The 21,038-nt window shown below is 45.2% G+C and overlaps 1 protein-coding gene across 1 annotated transcript in view; it reads right to left on the bottom strand.

Annotated features, from left to right (window-relative positions):
• GNG5 (G protein subunit gamma 5) overlaps positions 1-20,805 on the bottom strand; it is a 38,597-nt gene extending 17,792 nt beyond the window's left edge. Inside the window, exon 1 of the mRNA XM_069232297.1 lies at positions 20,615-20,805. Within this exon, the coding sequence (XP_069088398.1) occupies positions 20,615-20,695 (81 nt within the window). The 5' untranslated portion in view covers positions 20,696-20,805. The remainder of the gene's footprint in view (positions 1-20,614) is intronic.
• Between the last annotated feature and the right edge of the window lie 233 nt (positions 20,806-21,038).

Here is a 21,038-nt window from a genome sequence, read left to right as displayed (position 1 = left end):
TCAGGATCTCGCAGCTCCACCTTCCCAGGCTAGGGAAGATGGTTTCCCAAATAACCAGTCATTCTCCCCCCCCCCAAATGACTACTTGGTAGGTTGTATACAAACTCAGGTCAGAAATAGCAGCCCTTAAGTGTATGATAGGCGACCTTGCGGTTACAGTGGGTCGTCTTATGGAACAGAGAGGGCGAATAGCTCAGAAGAGCGCCACCACCCCAGTTCTGACCAACATCTCTGTTCTGGCACCATCTGTTTCCACCATGCCCCATCATGCAAAACATCATGGAGGCCACCCAGGTTTACCACTTGAGGACACCATCTGTAGGACTTCGGCCGGAGCCTGTATATCGGGTCCCTGTACACCAGCAGGTATGCAACTGAATCTCCTTCCATTAACCCCAGAACAAAAGTTTCAACTTCACACCTCTCACGCTAGGGGAGGGTTGTCACCTTGGCAGTGCACATATTCCCAAGACTACCATTCTTCCTCCTCGGAAATCTTTATGATCAACCTGCCTAGATTTAATTCTCAGAGAGGGGGAGGGAGGGAAGGGAAAGCCTCCTTGATTAACAAAGTCACCCACTGGATTCAACACAGTAGAGGATGTCTTTCAGTAATAAGGAAAGATATTATTAGGGCCAGAAGGCACAAGTCTCAGATTTCACAGTGACTGGATCAAGCTTCTTCTAGAAAATGGCCAACTAGCCTATGACTTAGTAGCCCTAGACCAAAGAACTAACCCCCCTCGGACAGGTCCACTATACAGTTCAAACTCAAGTTACCGACCCCATTTTGTGTGCCACCCTCCCACGTTGTAGTGAATCCTAGTTTGTTTTAATGGGATTACAGGAGTTAGCTTAGCCTTTGGCTTGCAGACTCGTGCCCCGTCACCTAGTGACTTTTAACCTACTTAGCTTGCTCGGTCTCAGGCCATTTATTTAATTAATTCTTCTAAGATGGCTGCCTTGTTTATAGTTAGGCCATTTTGTTTAGATTTAGGTTGTCCGTGTCACCGCGCTAAGGCGTCAACTCATGCAAAAAAAAAAAAAAAAAAAAAAAAATGTAGATGCTCACATTAGAAATTACCGTCCCAAGCATGCTGTGTTATCTATGGTTTTGGAACAACCTACGTCAGGGGTCCAAGTAGATCTGTATAAATACATCACACTTTAGACATAGTTAGAGGGATTCTGACCAGATGCTATCGCTGCTATTGATGCTGCACGTCACCTTGACCCTTACCCGGACTCCGTGTTCCTTCAGAGTCTGAATATGAGACCTCATTCCAAGGTAACCAGGATTGAGGGCTCCTTCCAGGGTCTTGGCAATGGCAGATTAGGTTTAACATACCCAGCTCTCCTCTAGGTAGAAGGTTAGGCCTATTATGGTAGGGTATTAGGACATATCACATACTCAATGTCTTTCCATGTTATTGCAAGATGGTGGGGGTCTTTATAATCATGACCATGGTCTTTACAATTCTATTTCTTGTACTGTTTATTAACCTAATCATTGCAGCCTATGCAATTTACCGCCAATTGCAGATTGTATTAAATAAAACTATTGAAACACTACTGCATCTTCGTTATTGCCTGTGTTTGGTTGAGACATGTTATATCTGTGAGAAAGGGGGTAATCTCTGTTTAACCACAACACTCCCTGAGCTGGAAGGGTTGGGCCTATAGTTGCGATTTGTTGTAGGATAGACAGTCGCCTACGAACATAAGTACTGTCATCCTTGAACCAGCAGTCTTGCCCAGACCAGGAGTCCAAACTACGACATGGCACTACCAACGATGGTGTTTAGGCACTAATTTACAGATACCCCGACTATCACCGATTCACAGATAACAGGTACCCTCAGTACCATTATACGGAGACGTCCGTGGTCTTTGGGAAAATGCTCCTCGGCTGAACAGGGAACACCTATTTAGGCTGTTCGAGCTCAAACTCAGAAAGAGGACTTTGCTCCCCACATTGGTGTTCCATCTCCTCACCCGTTTCATAAATATGGCTAACGCCATAGAAATTCCTGAGAATGATAGACAAGCATTAACACTACATCTAGTAGCGCATGGCTTAACAGATGCGAGCAGGGATGTTACATTCATAGTAGAAGCTAATGAAGCTTAGCTAACAGAAACGCTCCATTCCTGGGTCACCTTTCCTGAGGAAGGCACCAGGTCAGTCTCTTTCCACACATATAGAATTGCTAATGTACCTCAACAGTACCAAGCATGCCAGTACCATGTAATACCGCTCACCTATCAAGTGCATCAGAACTGGTTTGAAGGCGCTCTACCAAATGTAATAAAACGAGCAAGATTAGGTCCTTTAAGCAATGAAGGACCTACGTGGCCTATGTTTGTCACATACACGCCTCACCCAGATATACAAAATTTGCAAGTAGCAGATCTGCAAAACTTATATAATGAAATAGTAACATTATATAGAAGGCTTGTTCAGTTCGTAATGCAGACTTTGAACACAACACCGCGCGTCCAGCACCACCAGCACCTGCTGGATACCAATTGGCTACTGGGATTAATCCACAAACAGTGCGTACTATCATGGGTAAAGTACCCACAGAGCGGGAGAACGTACATTATTGGATAGTCCAGAAAACAAATCAGCTGAAGCTGCGTTTCCCCATACGGGACAACAGGAAAAACAGACTGCTCACTATGTGCTTGCCCTTTGGGATGGTTCCCTCAGTGGATGACTGTGCCACATGGGGTACAGTCTTCGCTGCAATATATACTACCACACATGGTACCCCGACTCTTGCCAATTTACCGGAGGTGTTAAAACAAATACAGAAGGAGCATGGGGCAGCACCTGCCCTAGATTTGGGGATGAAATTAAAACATAATTTTGACGCAGTATCCTCGATAATACTCAGTAACATTAAAGGGGAAGTGGTAGCACTGGCTATATGCAAGCGTCTCCAAGAAACTCCACATTTGGATCAAGAGAGACAGCTACCAAAAATTATTTCCAATACCTATACTAGTATAGGACGGGATAGTCTGGGAGCCAAGCCAAAGAAACTGGAAGTACAGAGTACCACCTCTAAGGAAGGTACAAAAGAGACAGTTAAAAAAAGCGCTGGGAGAAGCCAAAACAATTTAAGGACAGACAGAAGCAGAGAGTAGACTCTCCGCATCCGGAGAACTCTGACAGGAGATATACTCTCAGAAATAGGGAGAATACTAGAACTCCTGATATACTGATTCATGTCCCTCTCGTTCCTTTCAGGACGCTCCGGATAGGCGTAGAGAGAAAGGGGGCCGTCCTAACTGACGTCCTGAACACGTAAAAACAAAAGAAAGACGCGCCACAGTCTAAAGTCAAAAAAGAAGAGAAGACTTCACAACAAAAGCCACAATTTAAAAAGAAAAAAGGTGGCAACACTATCAGTCAAAAATGCAAATACACTTGAGAACATTGCTGAAGAACAAGACGTGGGCAGTGACACTGCAAGACAGCGCAGCAGAGGTCACGACAGGTCGCCAGAGTCTGAAAGATCTGGATGCAACAGCAACTAGTGATTTTGTTGCAGTTGAAATGGCAGACGGACTCCGTACTCCCACCGGATAGACTATGATCTAAAGATGCAGATTGAGGGAGACGTGGAACGCACCATCGGTGTGATCTTTTGGGATGAACTTAATTGGGGCATCCTATTGGCCGAAAGACTGGCCGCCCGAACACGACTGCAAGCTCCCACATGGGGAAAATGTCATTTTGCCTTCTTTCTCTAATCTTGTTCTAGAGGCAGAAAAGGAAGCCTACGCTGTCAGATGGGCTCTAGCCCAGGCACCTGCATTATAGCGCAATCATGTAGGTTGGGACATAGATTCTCAGTGTCATGTAATGCCCATCAGGTCTGCGCCCCAGCCTCAGACACAATATCCAGTCAAACGCGAGGCTAAATTGAGCCCTGTGCCTCTGCCATGAATAATCCATTATTCCCGGTTGCGAAGCCAGTCCGTTCCTGTAGAATAGTCTTAGATTACAGACACTTAAACAGTCATACACGTACATATGCAATACAAAATTCACATAGCACGGCACTGATAAACATAGTACGCAAAAAATATAAAACAATGTTGGATATTTCAAACAGGTTTTTCTGCCAGAATTTAGCGGAAGAAGGTCGGGACCGGAGTACATTCTCATTTGGCTCACTGCTAGTGAGCTGGAAGGGTTGGGACTACAGTTGCAATTTGTTGTAGGATGGACATAGTCACCTACGAGCATAAGTACTGTCATCCTTGAACCAGCAGTCGTGCCCAGAGCAAGAGTACAAACTTCGACAAAGTGGCTTTAGATCATGCCACTGTCTGTTCCAAGATAGACTGACCAACAGAGCCCGAGACGCAGGCTGCCTATGATAGACCTGATAGCAGCATAAGCTCTATCCATTGTTTCCGCACCATCAGCCACCCAGCGGACATCCCCAAGAGAAATAAGATGGTCCCCACCGCTTCCCTCAGTGTCGTTGCACCAGCCACCCTAGATCACCAGGCAAACTCGCTCCCATCATCCAACTCCATCACCACAGGTTGGAAAGTAAAGATTGTCTCCTGGAATGTGGCAGATATCAATTCCAAACTCCTGTTGCCTCACTGGAACACCTTTATCAACCACTACGACATCTGTATCTTTCAGGCAACCTGGCTAATCAAACCTGCCCACAAATCTGGCTACGCAACCTACCGCATATCTGCCATTCTCAGCAAGGCAGGCCATCCATCAGGGGGCTTCCTACTAGGAGTGAAAAATCGCACTAGTGCGTAGTGAAACTGATACCCACTGTAAGGAAATGCCTTCCTTGGCATGGTTACCCCATGACTTTTTACATTTTGTTGATGCAAGTTAGGACTGAAAGTGTGCTGGGACCCTGCTAACCAGGCCCCAGCACCAGTGTTCTTACCCTAAACTAAACAATTGGCACGGCCCTGGCACACAGATAAGTCCCTTGTAAATGGTACCAAGGCCCTGTTGCCAGGGAAGGTCTGCAGCATGTCTTATGCCACCCTGGGGACCCCTCACTCAGCACATGCACACTGCCTCACAGCTTGTGTGTGCTGGTGGGGAGAAAATGACTAAGTCAACATGGCACTCCCCTCAGGGTGCCATGCTCACATCCCACTGCCTGTGGCATAGGTAAGTCACCCCTCTAGCAGGCCTTACAGCCCTAAGGCAGGGTGCACTATACCACAGGTGAGGGCATATGTGCATGAGCACTATCCCCCTACAGTGTCTAAGCAAAACCTTAGACGTTGTAAGTGCAGGGTAGCATAAAGAGTATATGGTCAGGGAGTTTATCAAACACGAACTCCACAGTTCCATAATGGATACACTGAAATCTGGGACGTTTGGTATCAAACGTCTCAGCACAATAAATGCACACTGATGCCAGTGTGGGATTTATTGTAAAATACACAGAGTGCATTTTAGAGATGTCCCCTGAATCCCAGTCCGACCCGTAGTGCTAGGCTGACCAGTTTCTGCCAGCCTGCCACAACCAGACGTGTTTCTGGCCACACCGGGTGAGTGCCTTTGTCACTGTGGCCAGGAGCAAAGCCTGTACTAGGTTGGGGTGCTTCTCACCTCCCCCTGCAGGAACTGTAACACCTGGCGGTGAGCCTCAAAGGCCCATGCCTTTTGTTACAGCACCCCAGGGCATTCCAGCTAGTGGAGATGCCTGCCCCTCCGGCCACTGCCCCCACTTTTGGTGGCAAGGCTAGAGGAGATAGAGGAAACAAGGAGGAGCCACCCACCAGTCAGGACAGCCGCTAAGGTGCCTTGAGCTGCGGTGACTCCTACCTTTAGAAATGCTCCATCTTGAGATTGGAGGATTCCCCCAATAGGAATAGGGATGTGCCCCCCTCAAGGAGTAGGTACAAAGAGGGTGTAGCCACCCTCCAGGACAATAGCCATTGGCTACTGCCCCCCAGACCTAAACACCCCTAAATTTAGTATTTAGGGGCGACCCTGAACCCAGGAAATTAGATTCCTGCAACCTGAAGAAAGGACTGCTGACCTGAAAGCCCCGCAGAGACGACGGAGACACCAACTGGCTTGGTAACAAGGAACCCAACACCTGCACTCGCAGCCCCGAGGAGCTAAAGGAACCACCTTCCAGTGCAGGAGTAACCAGCAGGTAGCCTTCTTCCTAGCCCAGACGGTGGCTTGCCCGAGAAGCCCCCCATGTGCCCTGCCTGCCTAAGTGACCCCCCCTGGCCCTCTATTGCTTTCAATAGCAAACCCGACGCCTACGTTGCACACTGCACCCGGCCGTCCCTGTGCCGCTGAGGTTGTGTTTTGTGTGCCCGTTTGTCCTCCTCCTCCAGTGCTCTACAAAACCACCCTGGTCTGCTCCCAAGGACGCAGATACTTACCTGCCAGCAGACTGGAACTGGAGCACCCCTGTTCTCCGAAGGCACCTATGTGTTTTGGGCCCTCCTTTGATCTCTGCAGCTGACTTGCCCTTTGTTGCTGGTGCTGTGACTTTGGGGTTGCCTTGAACCCCCAACGGTTGGCTGCATATGCCCAGGAGACTGACTGTGTAAGTGCTTTACTTACTTGAAAAACTTAACCAAACTTACCTCCCTCCAGGAACTGTTCATTTTTGCACAGTGCCCACTTTTAAAATAGCTTATTGCCAATTTAACCTAAATTGTGTGTACTACTGTTTTAAATCAAAGTTCTCTACTTACCTGTGTGAAGTACCATGCATTTTATGTACTTACCCCAAATCTTGTGGTTCTAAATTAAATTAAGAAAATATTTTTCTATATAAAAACTATTGGCCTGGAGTTAAGTCCTTGAGTCCTCATTTATTGCCTGTGGGTACAACAAATGCTTAACACTACCCTCTGATAAGCCTACTGCTCAACATCACTACCACAAAATAGAACATTAGTATTATCTAATTTTGCCACTATCAACCTCTAAGTGGAACCCTTGGATTATGTGGACACTAGCTCTCCTTTGAGATAGTATATACAGTGCCAACTTCCTACACACACCAATAGCCCTGACATTCTTGGTATCAGTCTCAAGGGAACAGGGTCCACTGTCACCAACATTTTCAACATCTATGCTCAGGGGACAAGGGGGCCGCAAGCACTCCATCGCCCTGCAGTCTCTAGAGACCCAATTGGGTGAAAGGCCCTCCAAACATGCCCTCATTGTAGCGGGGGGACTTCAATACCACCTTCGAACGCCTCGGTCTGGATCACCAGAGCGATTTCAGGGAAGAAGATAACATATGGCACATACCTAGGCTGGAGCCCCCTCCCCCCCCCAAATAAAGAAGTGGCACTCTGCCGTCCTGCAACTAAGTGCCTTGACCCTCGGCAAAGGCCTGAGGGCTGTACATGGAAGAACCAAATCTGACAAGCATGCCACCCACAAGTTCACCGGCACACAGGGGAAGCGCTGAATCAACTATATATTGATGGACCTTAGATACTGGCACTTGGTAGATGACATGGTAGTCCGGACCCAAATGGGCAGGGACCACAATCTACTCTTAGTCTAGAGCCACCTTGGGGTAGGGTACCCATTGCAACAACCACTGCCAAAGTAGCCAAGGTGGTCCAGGCTGAGAACAGCAGATGGAGCAAGGTGATCCTGCGAGAAGACGTTCTCTCTTCCATCAATTGAGACCTGACACATGGCGTAGCATTGATAGCCACGATGGGAGAAGATGTGGGACTGTTCATCTCTAAATCGATGTACACATCGAGTTTTTCAAAAGATTGAATAGCTCTTATCTGTGCCAGCTGCCTACAACACAGACAGTGCTCCTCCCCGTGAGGGAGAAAACTGGTACAATCAAGACTGACGAATGGTACAAACAAATCTAATCAGTGCAATCAAACAAAAGGAGGTCGCCCGAGTTAGGACTCTGTGGAACCTGTACAAGCAGATGCATAACAAGGCCAGGAAGGACTGGGAGGAGGAAAGATGGACTCCTGAACGTTGCATGTGTATGCAGGGATTCCAGATCCTTTTGCCTTATGGTAAGCTAAAGAAGCCAAAAAGGGAGTCCCTGCAATTGGCAACAATATCCTGCCCTCAGACTGGTTCCAACACTTCAACTCTCTATAATGTCGAAAGCCAAGTCGCAACCATCTCTGTCCCTTTACTTCCACCCCAGCCAAATACCACCCATGGGGATAGTTTGTTAAACTTGGGAGATATCCGAGATGCAATAAAAAAAATAGTTTGACAGACAGCTGCTGGCCCCGATGGCATTCATAGTGACATTTTCCTCCATAACAACGACAAATGGGCTGAGTACATCCTTCTCTTATCCAATGCAATGGTTAGGGGAGCCCCCATTCCAGAGTCCTAGAGGAGTGCAGAGGTAATACCCATTTACAAGAAAAGGGATAGGTCCCTACCCACCAACTATAGGCCCATAAGCCTTCTCGTTAAGTGCAAGATTGGATTTCTGAGAATGACATACTGTCACCATTCCAGGCTGGCTTCAGGTCCAAAACAAGCACCATAGATCAGGTGTTCAGGTTTCTGTTTTTGAATTGGAAGGTTGTAGTGATAGGGAAGGGGAGTCTAAACGTAGCCTTCATAGGCTTTAAATCTGCATTCGATCTGGTCCCTAGCGGTAAACTCTGAGAGGTCCTGAATGAGATGGGTGTGCCCCCAGGGCTCCTGACCACAATAATTCGACTACACAAGGCCAACTATGCAAAAATACGCTGGGGGAACCAGGGCGATCTCATTGATCCGATCAAAGTAGTCAGGGGTGTTCGGCAGGGCTGTGTGCTAGCTCCAACTCTCTTCATTTGAATAAGGTCATCCAACACCTCACCTTGCATCCGTCCGACGCACCAGCCTCAGACAACGAAAAGATCGCAACACTTTTGTTCGCAGACGACGATCTGATAGTATCCAAAACCCTGATGGGTCTCCAATCCTCGCTGGATTGATTTGATGATCTCTGCTCCAAGAGAGGCTTAGAAATAAACACCTCTTAAACCAAGTTCATGGTAATTAACCCTCACAGGTTCTATAGGGAGAACCTTTCCCTAGATGGGTCTAAATTAGAACTAGTTAACACCTTTGAATACCTGGGGATCAAACTATCAGACTCAATGTCCTGGAAAGCCCATATCAACTCCACATCATTAAAATTCAGCCATCTAGTGGGCGTCCTAAGGGAGCACCATGAGTCAACTACACTATCAATAGCTGCTGCTCTCCAGATTTATAACATGTAGTCTGTTAGCGCAGCACTTTACGAGGCCGAACTCTGGGTTTTGAGGACGTAAAGGAGCTCACCCGTACTGAGAACATGTCCATGAGAAAGCTCACCTCTCAGCCCCAGAGTACCCCGCTTCTTCTTTTGCACTTGGATCTGGCCCGTAAACCACTAGCTGCCATAGTCCGTCTCAGACTGCTGTTTTGGAGGAGAATCATGGCAACTCCCAAACTTTCCTCCTATGCCACCATGTTTAGGAAAGTTTGTTCTTTGGATACCTCCAATAAGATCCAGTGGATCCATTCAGTTAAGTCAGCATTGATTGCCATTGGGATGGGAGACTTATGGAACTCTCCACACACAGGGCCACCATTGACCTAAGAAAGAGTGAAGTCCTTCTACTGGGAGTGGATAACCCAGTCTATTCTCATTTGCTCTAATTAGGGCGACTAACTAGTGAGTTACTGGACTTCAAGTCTACCTGGTTGCTGGGACCTTACCTGGACAGCATTCTAGACCGGACCGATAGGAAGCTCTATATGCAATTCAGATTTGGTTCCCTCCCTCTCAAAACCTTTACCAGCATATTGCAGAATAAGGTCCCAAGCAAAAAGTTATGCCCATGCTGCAACCTGCACCAGGATCACTTCAAAATCGGTCTACCCATGTCAGGAAGAAGAAAAAAAAAAAAAAAAAAACACACAACACTGTACCTGCGTTTCTAGGCTAAAGTACTGGCATTTATTCTGTTAGCCACATTGTTGTATTCAGTTTAAAATGTGGGTAAATAACAATTCAAAGGCCAAGGCTATAATGCACTAGTTATCCAAGAAACAGAGCAGCTGCAAGTCTTAGAAAAGTTATTCATAGTCAGATTTTGATTTGGGTATCTGTAAATCTTGACACTACCCGTCTTGACTTGCACAGAAATACAGGATGCTTTAGAGGAAAAAAGTGCATTTTAGAACATCACTCCTTGATTTTGGAAGCAGGAAAATTTATAGTGTGCCCGTGGCTAACAAGTAATGTAGTTTTTCAGTAGTAATGTTCTTGTACCTTTTCCAGATGAGTGTTACTATTAGTGCTTTGGAGGAATGACTGATGTAAACCACGATTGTGGTGGTGAGGCTTCCCAAGATAACATGCACTTAGGACGATCATTACCGCAAGCTTGTTGGGAGGGTCTGACTGAATTTAATGAATGGCATCTTTTGGTGTGAGCGTAGCTGTTTCGTACAGTTGGTCTAGGACTGCAGGCAGCAACGGCGGATTAAGGTGTATTTTTTTTTTTTTTTTTTTAAAGCATGGTGTAGCAATGAAAGGAGAATCAGAGGCAAAGGACGCCTAATCAGAGGGAGACGGGTGTGTCACAGTATATTAGAAAGCAGAATTAACCCCTTTGGTGTGGGTGAATTTGTCTGCCACTGGCAGACACTGGGAAGGAATGGAAAGGATACTCTGGTGTTTGCACAATGGCGTCACAGATTCTCATCAGAGCAGCTGAAAGAGGCAGGGCAGTGCTCTCTCCCGTGCCGATGGTGAAAAATTCCTAAAACGGGCACCACGGGTTTCAGCGAGGCCTGTTAGAAAGGGAGATTCTTCGATTTCCAACAAAGGCTGCCCTCAAGACCACCAGGGACTTTTGTTCTGAGGTGGGTGTTGAGGGGGGGAGATCTAAGGGGTACACTGGTGGCAACAAGCCTATCTATCACTGCTCCCAACCCCCACTGGCAATATTTTTCAAAAAGTGTACGTCAAAATTTAAACATAATACTAAAATACTGGAAATGGTCAAACTGTCAGGGGGTTGACCCTCCGTGCATCAAACTGACACCCCGTCTGAGCCTCCAGTTTTAATTTGGAAATATTGTGGCCCCCAGGGGAATCACACATTTCAATTATACTAAAAAAGTGAAGCGTATGCCGGAGGCGCCAATCTGCACATAGGCTGACCCCCCTTAGGTGGGCCCAGAGATACTGCAAATGTCACACAAATCTACCATCTGCAGATTCATTATGCAGCAGAGGGTACATTTATGTGGCATGTACAGTATATATCTTAACTCAAAGGGATCAATGTGGTGATGTATTTGCACATAATGGAAGGGCCTGCACAAAGGTTAGATGGTCATCTTTCAGTTACTTATTTCTGCATTAGGGTGCTAAACTGATACTTATGAGTTGAAATGTTTATTATATTGCACAAAGTTAGATGGAGTGGAAGTGATTTCTCTGTGGGAGCAGCCAAGTTATGGAACACTTGGCCATCCCACATTGTGGATAAAGAAACATTCTCTACTTTAAAAAAAACATGGCTTTTTACTCAGCACAGTTCTGAATAAGTGCTATAGTTGTCCTGCCTGGTCGCTGCAAGCGCTTTTATGCCCTGTGGTTTCATGTGCTCTATAACTGTTTTAAACATAACAGTATTACCATGTTTACAAGTTATAAACTAAATAAGTAATACTACAAAAAAAGTGTTGCGTTATGCTGCATAATGTCCTTTCTTGCTGCTAAATTTAGTCAATTCTGTTGCATAATTTGGTACCTTCCTGGTACATTATTCCTCTGACCCTGGTGAATGCACCAACTTTTCAGTAGGAGCACACTTGCACACAAAAGTTGCAGAGGTTGTGACTATGCGCTTGAGATAAGAGATAGATTTGTAGCTTTGGGAAATTACTTTTTATACAGACAATGGCCCAGCATATCCTCCCCCAACAATAAAGTTTTGCATAAGCCATGACACATTTATGCTGTGCATTTGGCTATGTAGCAAGGTGAAGTAATGCTGTCTATTTGTCTTTTTTGCGTCTTTCAAGAACCTGCAGATTCAACAAAAACCGAGAAGTCATTTTTTGTTTACTGATGCATACATCCATCAACAAACTTAGAACAATTCTTCTGCCTTCTACATAGGACAGTGTTTTGGAAGGACAGTTTTAGGCAGACAGCAGAGGTGGCATCACGGTGGATGACTGATGCCCAATCCCTAACTCAAGTTACGCTGGTCAACTCTGAGGCAGGATCAGATACTGAGGCAGCATCTGAGGGAGAGGAAAATGGAACAGAATTAGGAAAATGATCAGTCAGCCGAGTTCAATACCGTGAATTTTCTACCAGCAACTCCGAGGAACGTGATGTTCCTTCACAAGCATGGTCTGTGCAACAGAATGACGCAGCAGGGTAGACCAACCCAGAGAGCAGGTATGTACGGCGGCAGGGACAGACTGAGTGCTCTCTAGGCAGCCCCCTAGTATAGTTCAGCCTCAAGTTCTCCTGTTCACTGGTGACGTACATTTTTTGCTGATTGACCATATCCATCTTATTTTGAATGTCAACTTCCTTCAGGAAGATGTTCAGCAAACAAATTTGCATGCAGGCAAGTTTGAGGGAACATAAAGGTGTGTTATGACATAATTCTAGGGAATAACGGATCACACCCTATTCACCTGAGGAACTGAAGACGTTTTTGGGCCACTCAAAACGGCGTTAGTGCATAAACCAAACTTTCAGTCCTACTGGTCTACTTGCACGATTTGGCTAACACTCATTTTCGCACCATGCATGCGCAGTGATCGTTTTTGGTATTGTAGCATATGCAGCATTTCAATGACAATTCTGCTGCCCAGGTATGTTTGTTTTCATACACATCAAAGTAGCTAAACCACCAAAACTATAGTGAAAGAAGAGGGAGGATCAAAAAAAAATTCCGCCCGTGATATCGGATAACTACCCTACAGTCAGGGTATGGATTCGTCCAAGAATTGGAATAGACACCTCACCCACTGATCGTGGCATGCTTCATCATAGGCAGGCTATCCACACCCTGGCAAGATGATACTACCAGGAGCAGACTCAACTAAAATTCTTGGGAGTACTTATATAAAATATCAGCTGAATAAAAAAAGGATCCATATCTTTTCATAAAAATACCTGTTGTCATAAAAATACTTGTTTCGTATACTCCAAAGGTATCCTTTATTTGAGGGTACCAAAGGTATGAATAAAAACCAAATTTATTGAGTCTTGTTAGAAATGGGGTCTTTGGTGGTCAGTCAGGTCTAGCCCCTGTCCAAGCAAGGACCCTCACTCTAGTCAGGGTAAAAGAATCCTGCCTTGCCCAGGCCAGGCCCCAGACACCAGGGGGTTGGAGACTGCATTGTGTGAGGGCAGACACACCCCTTTCAGGTGTAAGTCCCCACTCCTCCCTTCCGTCCTAGCACAGATGGCACATCAGGATATGCAGGCTACACCCCAGCTCCCTTTGTGTCACTGTCTAGTGAGAGGCACAACCACTCAACTGGCAAACTGACCTAGACAGGGAATCCACAAACAGGCAGAGTCACAGAAATGGTTTAAGCAAGAAAATGCTCACTTTCTGAGAGTGGCATTTTCAGACACAATCTTAAAATCAACTTTACTAAAAGATGTATTTTTAAATTGTGAGCTCAAAGACTCCAAACTCCACAGGTCTATCTGCTCCAAAAGGGATCTATGCTTTAATCACATTTAAAGGTAGCCCCCATGTTAACCTATGAGAGGGACAGGCCTTGCAACAGAGAAAAACAAATTTAGCAGTATTTCACTGTCAGGACATATAAAACACATCACTATATGTCCTACCTTAACCATGCACTGCACCCTGCCCTTAGGGCTACCTAGGGCGTACATTGGGGGTGCCTAACATGTAAGAAAAGGGAAGGTTTATGCCTGGCAAGTGGGCACACTTACCAAGTCGAATTTACAGTTTAAAACTGCACATACAGACAATGCAGTGGCAGGTCTGAGCCATGTTTACGGAGCTACTAATGTGGGTGGCACAACCAGTGCTGCAGGCCCACTAGTAGCATTTTATTTACAGGCCCTGGGCACCTATAGTGCACTGCACTAGGGACTTACTAGTAAATCAAATATGCCAATCATGAATGAACCAATTACATACACGTTTTGTATAGAAGCACTTGCATTTTAGCACTGGTTAGCAGTGGTAAAGTGCCCAGAATAACAAAAACAGAGTCCAGCACACAACTTGGGAAACGGAGGCAAAAAGTTAAGGGAGACCATGCCAAGGATGAAAAGTGTAACGGGTCTTGTATAGGTACTACATTCCAAGGGACCAGACTCATAAGCCAACATGTTCGGCCCTTCTCAATGAGCCCTAGGAGTCTAGAGGCCTTCGTCAGGGCTTTCATAACTGTCCCTGCCTAACACTAAACAATCTCAAGCATGCATGTGAGGCCTAATGCTCCAACCAGATACTGGAGGGCCTTGCCTTCCAACGTACCTAGAATAGTGAATACAAAGAGACAAATCTAACCCATGTTTTACTAGACCGTGGGGACATTTTTGTAAGTTATTTCATTTTCTCCACTCAGGCTAGCTGCCTTAATCTAAAAAAAAAAAAAAAAAATTGACGGGGGAGGGGGGTGGAATGATGCACGGCTCTGTCACTTTGATGGAGCTGTGCGTGAAACATAAAAAAAAGCCTTGACAGGAACTGTAGTGATGTGGCTTCTGCCACTGTTTTTTAAATGACCGTCAGCTTGGCGGTGATTTCTAAATGTGGTGGGCAGAATAGTCTCTGCATGGTGGATGTTAAGTGGCACACAAAGTCTTCTGTTTGCCAAAATGTAAATCTGACCCTTAGTAACAACTACTTATTTTGTGCAACCTAAACATCTGGAAGTGTCCAGCATGGTGTGTGTTAAAAATTGTGTTTGTGGTTGACTGGGGTGTGAGCCCTGGACAAGCAGTAACCACAATTCTAGTTATGGTAAGGCACATACAATCCCTAAACTACCCTATGCTCACCCTCTGGTAGCTTGGCACGTAGCAGTTAGTGTTAACTAAGAAGCGGTGTGTAAAGTATGCGTGCAACACTTGAAACACAAACAGTGAAAATGCCACACATAACACAACAGGATTAGAAAAATATAATCAAAATGTAATAAATAAAACAAGACCAAAACAATAAGACTCCAATTAGTAGAACCAGAGATCTTGAGTTTCTAATTTTTAAGTAAAACTAGCACCAAAAAGCACAAAGCACTACTGTGGAAATCTGGTTGCGCTGGACCAGGACAAAGTAAAAAGCTCAGTTTGACCACAATGAAGCACAGGCCAGCAACAGGGACCCAGTTAGGCCAGCTGATCCAAAGTACTTTAATTCCTGATTGCAGCACGTGAAGTGGATCCACCAAGATGCACTGGTTCAGAGAGAAGGTGAGGATATGGAGTGAGGTCCTGTTGGGTCGACATCAAAGATCCTGTCAACAGGGTTTGCGAAGTGCAGCGCGATGTTGAGGATGCGTTGCGCAGCTGAAGTGATGCGCTGGTTTCCATGAGCAGCGCAGTTGGGACGGCGAGTTTCGGCATCGTTAACGACGAGGCTGCCGTAGACAGGAGATGCGAGGAGCTTGTGCTGAGAAAAGCATTGCACAGCGGCGGTTCCGAAAGAGATGTGTTGAACCCAAGATGCAGCACTGAGGCAAGTCTTTTGCAACAGGACAAATCCATGCAGGAGCAGTGATGCATTTGTTCTTTTTAAAGATGCGTCACTCAGCTGAGGAGATGCATCACTTCTGCTCAGGGAAGTGGCACTCGGCAGAGAGGGTGTGCCGATTACGGTGGTAATCACCTTAGGCCCACTTCCAAGGGGTCCAGGAATGGGGTGGCACCACTTGGCAGGGTAGACTCACAGACAGCATAGTCAAAGCACACAAGTAGGGTAGTTGAAGTCTTTTATGCTCCTGATACTGCAGATCAGCAAAATAGACCGTGGAGTCAGTATGGATCCAAGTAATATAGGTCCAGCCCTTCTCACCCAGGCAAAGGGCAGCAAATCAGCACAGCAAGTCAGTCTTCATAAGCACATCAGTCCTTCATCCTAGCAGAGTATCCACAGGTCCAGAGGTGTACTGAAGTGGTGGTGTCTGAGGTTCAGTACTTATACCCAGTGGTGCAGTTTTTCACTTCAAAGGCCTGTCTTTGAAGTTTCCTCCACTTCGGAGGTCCTGTCCTGGCTCCAGACTCACTACAGGAGGAGGGGTGCGTGTGTGAGGTGGGGGGGGAGGGACATATGCAGTATGGGCATGTATACACCCTATTCAGGTCTAGTTGAGGCTGGATCCAGCACCCATCCCCCAATCCAGCCTGGATGGCCCATCAAGTCACATCAGCTCCCACTGTCTAGGGGGAAATACACAAAGCCCAACTGTCACCCACCCCAGGCAAGTGATCAGAGACAGAGAGAAGGCACCAAATGGCTACAGTAAAAAAAAAAAAAAAAAAAAAAATACACCAGCATTTATTTTAAAAGTGGTGCTCTCAGAATCGCAGCTTAAAATCTATCTTTACTGTAAGGTAGGATTTTAAAGTGTGACCCCAGAGACACCAAACTTGAAAGAATATGCTCTTCCCTTATGGAAATGACGCTTATAAATTGTAATAAGGCAACTCCAGAAGAGCTAGGCTTCTTTTTCACTACCAGGACATGTAAAACCCAAAAGGTACATGTCGTGCTTTTTAAATACATTGCACCCTATCCTATGGGCTGTCCAGGGCCTACCCTAGGCGTGACCTATATGTATTAAAAATGGAAGAACTAGTCTGGGCAAAATGGTTATTTTGCCAGGTCAACATGGCAGTGTAAACTGGACACAGGCTCTGAAGAGGCAGGCCTGAGAAATGGGTAAAGGGCTACTTAAGAGGGTGGCACAATCAGTGCTGCACGTCCACTAGTAGCATTTAATTTTTAAGCCCTGCGCTTTACTAGAGACTTCTAGGTAAATGAAATATGACAATTCTACCATTTTTTTTAATTATTTTTCTTTTTTTTTAAAGAGAGCACAAACACTTCAGCACTGGTTAACAGTGGAAAAGTGCACAGAATCCTAATACCAGCAAAAACAAATTCAGCAAAAATGTGCAGAGGAAGGCAGAAAGTTTGGGGGTGACCCTGCAGAAACAGCCAGATCCAACTAGCTTCCATTGATTCTGCTCACTTTCCCAATAGGTTCCACAAACTTGATAGTAATCTTAGCAATATGTACGCATTCATTTATTTTTTGTGTCGAAAATTTCTGTAATCTTTTGAGATCCAGAAGTTAACAAACAACCAGCAATTCCATGTCTACAAATACAAACTGAACCCAATTTTTGTGGGTGGCCATAGCTCCTATGATTGAAATTTAAAAACACAACATGGACTATCAATTGTTTTCCACTAAGCCACCATTTTTTGCCATTTGGGTAGCTGTGGATTTAGGAGCTTGTCTGTGCTGCCACCCAAGGAAACCTACCAAATCCACACTTCTAAAAACTAGACAACCAGGGAAGTCAAGGGGTGCATGTTCTGCATGGCTCTACCTAGGTAATTTTACCCAGGAGCTCCGGCAAACCTCAATTTGGCAAAAAAAAAAATGTTTTGCTGAACATTTCTGGGACAGAAAGTTCAGAACTCTACAGGGAGTCACAAATGTCCTACCACCCTAACTTCCCAATGAAAATGCTACCTCATTTGTGTGGGTTTGCCCAGTGCCTGTGGCAGGAATGGCCTCCAAATCCAACACAGACGCATCACATTTTTGTACAAAAATCAGACATTTTTGTTTACCAATCCTGGGTAGCTGTGAATTTTGGGCCCCAGTTTAGCTGGCACTTAGGGTAAATATGGAAACCTGCACATTTTTTAAAACTTGGCAACCAGGGGAGAGCAGGTGAGCTTGACTTGTGTGACTCCCTAGGTAATTTTACCAAGAAGCCCTTGCCAACGTCAAACTTTGGTAAGAAAAACATTTTCCTCACATTTCTGTGGCAAAGTTCTGGAATCTGGAGAGCTACAGATTTCCTACCACCCTGGGTTCCCATACGTCTCCATATAAAAATGCTACCCAATTTGTGTGGGTGGGCCTTTGTCTTTAAGGAATGTACAACACACCTCCACTGTAACCTTTGTATTAGCAGGCTTTCACTGATGAGATCTAAGTACAAGCCTCCTATGATGAGGGGAGAGTTGGGCATTATCAGTTAGTATTGCCAATGCCAGACTGCTAGTGCATTAGACAGAGGACGTCAACCTTGAGCGTTAGCTATGAAGAGTGGCCACAACCCTAAAGTAATGTGAACTTCATGAACCACAGGATGAATTAAAGCAAGCATTAGCAAAGGCAATAGGTCTGGCATTGACTATCAGCCTCTTATTTTGTCATAGGTTTTGTAAAATGTTTTGTTTGGGCGAGCTGACAACCCTCACTAGTGTTTAAAAATCCACTGCCGCAATAACCACACATTGCCATAGCTGTACTTGCCACTTGAGGAAGCCACTTTGTGTGTAGATGTGCTCCTTGTCGAAGAGCAGAATTCTATACTCACAGTGAAGTAACCAATGGCTTAAGTGGGCTGACAGACTGTCCAATGGTGCATGCTCTAGTGGGTGGAAGAAAACGTGAATGACAAGAAACAAACCAGTGAATTATGGCAGATGGCTGAAACGTTCTATATGTAAAAATGTAACGTAAATATATTAGTATGAGCAGGTTATGTTCATGCAAGACAGAAAACGAAGACCAGGATTTAAGTACAGCTATGTATCTGGTACAACTGTAAGGAAGTGAAGGGTAAAGAGAAAGACAAAAAGTGCAATAAGTTATGTGGGTGTGGAGCACAGAAAAAGGGAATAAAAACAGGAGCAGTTACAATTGTGAAACCATGCAGTCATTATTTCACTATACACCGTCCAGAGAAACGGCTGAAAGAAGGAACTTAACAGGAGATTTTGATACAAACAGTTGTAATGAGAACTGCGAACATAAATCCCAAAAGGGGTTTCCCAAAGAGCTAAAACATAGGAATCCCAGGTAATGAACACTAACGTTTCCTTTCTAGTTCTGGAGCGAGGTTAATATCTTACTTTAAACATACCTTCTGCTAAAATTGGAAAACGCTTTTCTGTGATGAACGGAACGCAATTCAGGACCAGTTAAGTGTTTTTATTAGCGTGCCATAATTTAACCATTACATGACCTCAAACTATGATGGATCTGTGCTAAGCATATAGACCCAAATATATAAGGATTTGCACCTGGTTTGCGTTACTAATTTAATGCAACCCAATCCAAAATCCTTTTTGGTATTCAGAAAAGCAACCTAAAGCAATGCATATGACTGTTTGCATTGCTTTATAATAAAAATAATACAGATTTAAAAATATTAACAGAAGCACGTTTTGCTGTATTAAGTTACTTTGCGCTAATGCGAGGTGTTCCATGAGTGGTGCATGTGTGTTATTGTGGATCCACCCATGGAGTTTGGCACAAATTGATATCGCCAAAGACTTATAAACATTGACCTGAACTAAAATGGTGCATATCTGCCTCATTTTCTTTTCGAAATGGTGCTGCTCTCTGCGGCACAAATACAAAGAGGAAATGGTCCCAAATTTTATTTTTTATGTAAGAAGGCACCCCTTTATACACAACTATCTGAACCACAATGCAGACACACCTGAACTACGGCGCAAGGGTGCCTGCAATGACGCTAGCCAGCCACAAGAGGCCAACACAAGGCGAGAGCAGAACTATGCCATGTCAGTGAATTTCAGGTGCAGTTCTAACATCTCCTGCTAACACAATGCAGCAACGTCCCTTGCTGCCCTGCGTTAACTCTTTAAAAACATGCCCTTTAATACATACAGGTCCTTGAAATAAAGAGCTAATGAGGTCGACAGAGCAGCTAGGAAATTGGTGTGGAGTGTGACAATGACCGACAAGTATATTTTCATTGTCACTGGAGCGCCAACGACTTTCAGACAACTCATGTTCTCTGTGGACCTATAAACAAAGAAAAGAGTGGGCGTAGCCGGCCGGAGGGAAGTAACGAAAGACAGCGCGTTGCCAGGACACACACCTGTTGTTTTGAGAGCCCTGTATGCTCTGGTGTGCGCAGGGCTTCCAGTCACATCAATTAAAGACTAAGATCAATAATCCCCGACTTTCCAGTTCTAAAATATTGACATGTATGTGATGGTAACAGAGTAACCAAAAAAAAAAAAAAAAAAAAAACACACAGAATACTGGAAAGAGTGAGCTAAACCGTTCGGATATATCTCAAGTGCCAAGAGTAGTGAGGCCAGGGAAAGCATCCGTCTTCCGGATGTGGCTAGAGTGGGAGAAAACAGCGAATGCACTTAGACAGGAGAAAAGGAAAGGATAAACGGAACTCCACGGACAACCCCTATACATATTTATGTGTGTTATGCTGCCCGATAACTATTCCCAAAGCTCCGTTAGAAAGAAGTAGTAAACAGACTTCGCAGAGTCTTCCGAAGGGCGTGGCCAAAACCCTCCCCTTGCCACCGAGGGGTAGCTTCTTACCTTCACACGATTGAGGCTGGCCTCCAGCCGTAACTGGTGCACCATCTTTCTCATAGTCGTAACGTTTGAGGCCCCCGACATGTCTGCGCTAGCAGAACGGGAATCTTCTGTGGGTAGCGGTGGTGAAACAACAGCAAACTTTTCCTCCAAGTTTCCGGTCTCCTCTTATCAAAAAACCCAATGCGCAGGCGCGACAGACACGCCCAGTCTACAGACGCCTGAACTGGTAGACACTGAAGTAGGACTTCATCTAGTGTCTGATACTGAAGCGGTAAAATTAAAAGCATTTAATAAGAAACATGTAATATTCGTGGTATAGTGCTTCTGCCGTTCTGGTATGGTCTTTCATGTGCCCGAGTATGTGTAAGGAATGCATGCAGATAGTCGCATGAGCTTCTTGCTGGAAGGGAGCTTCAAGGAGCAG

Source organism: Pleurodeles waltl, chromosome 4_2 (assembly GCF_031143425.1).
Source record: "Pleurodeles waltl isolate 20211129_DDA chromosome 4_2, aPleWal1.hap1.20221129, whole genome shotgun sequence".
Lineage (NCBI taxonomy): Eukaryota > Metazoa > Chordata > Amphibia > Caudata > Salamandridae > Pleurodeles > Pleurodeles waltl.
The sequence above is the reverse complement of the archived record's forward strand: the minus strand, read 5'-3'. Positions and strand labels throughout refer to the sequence as shown.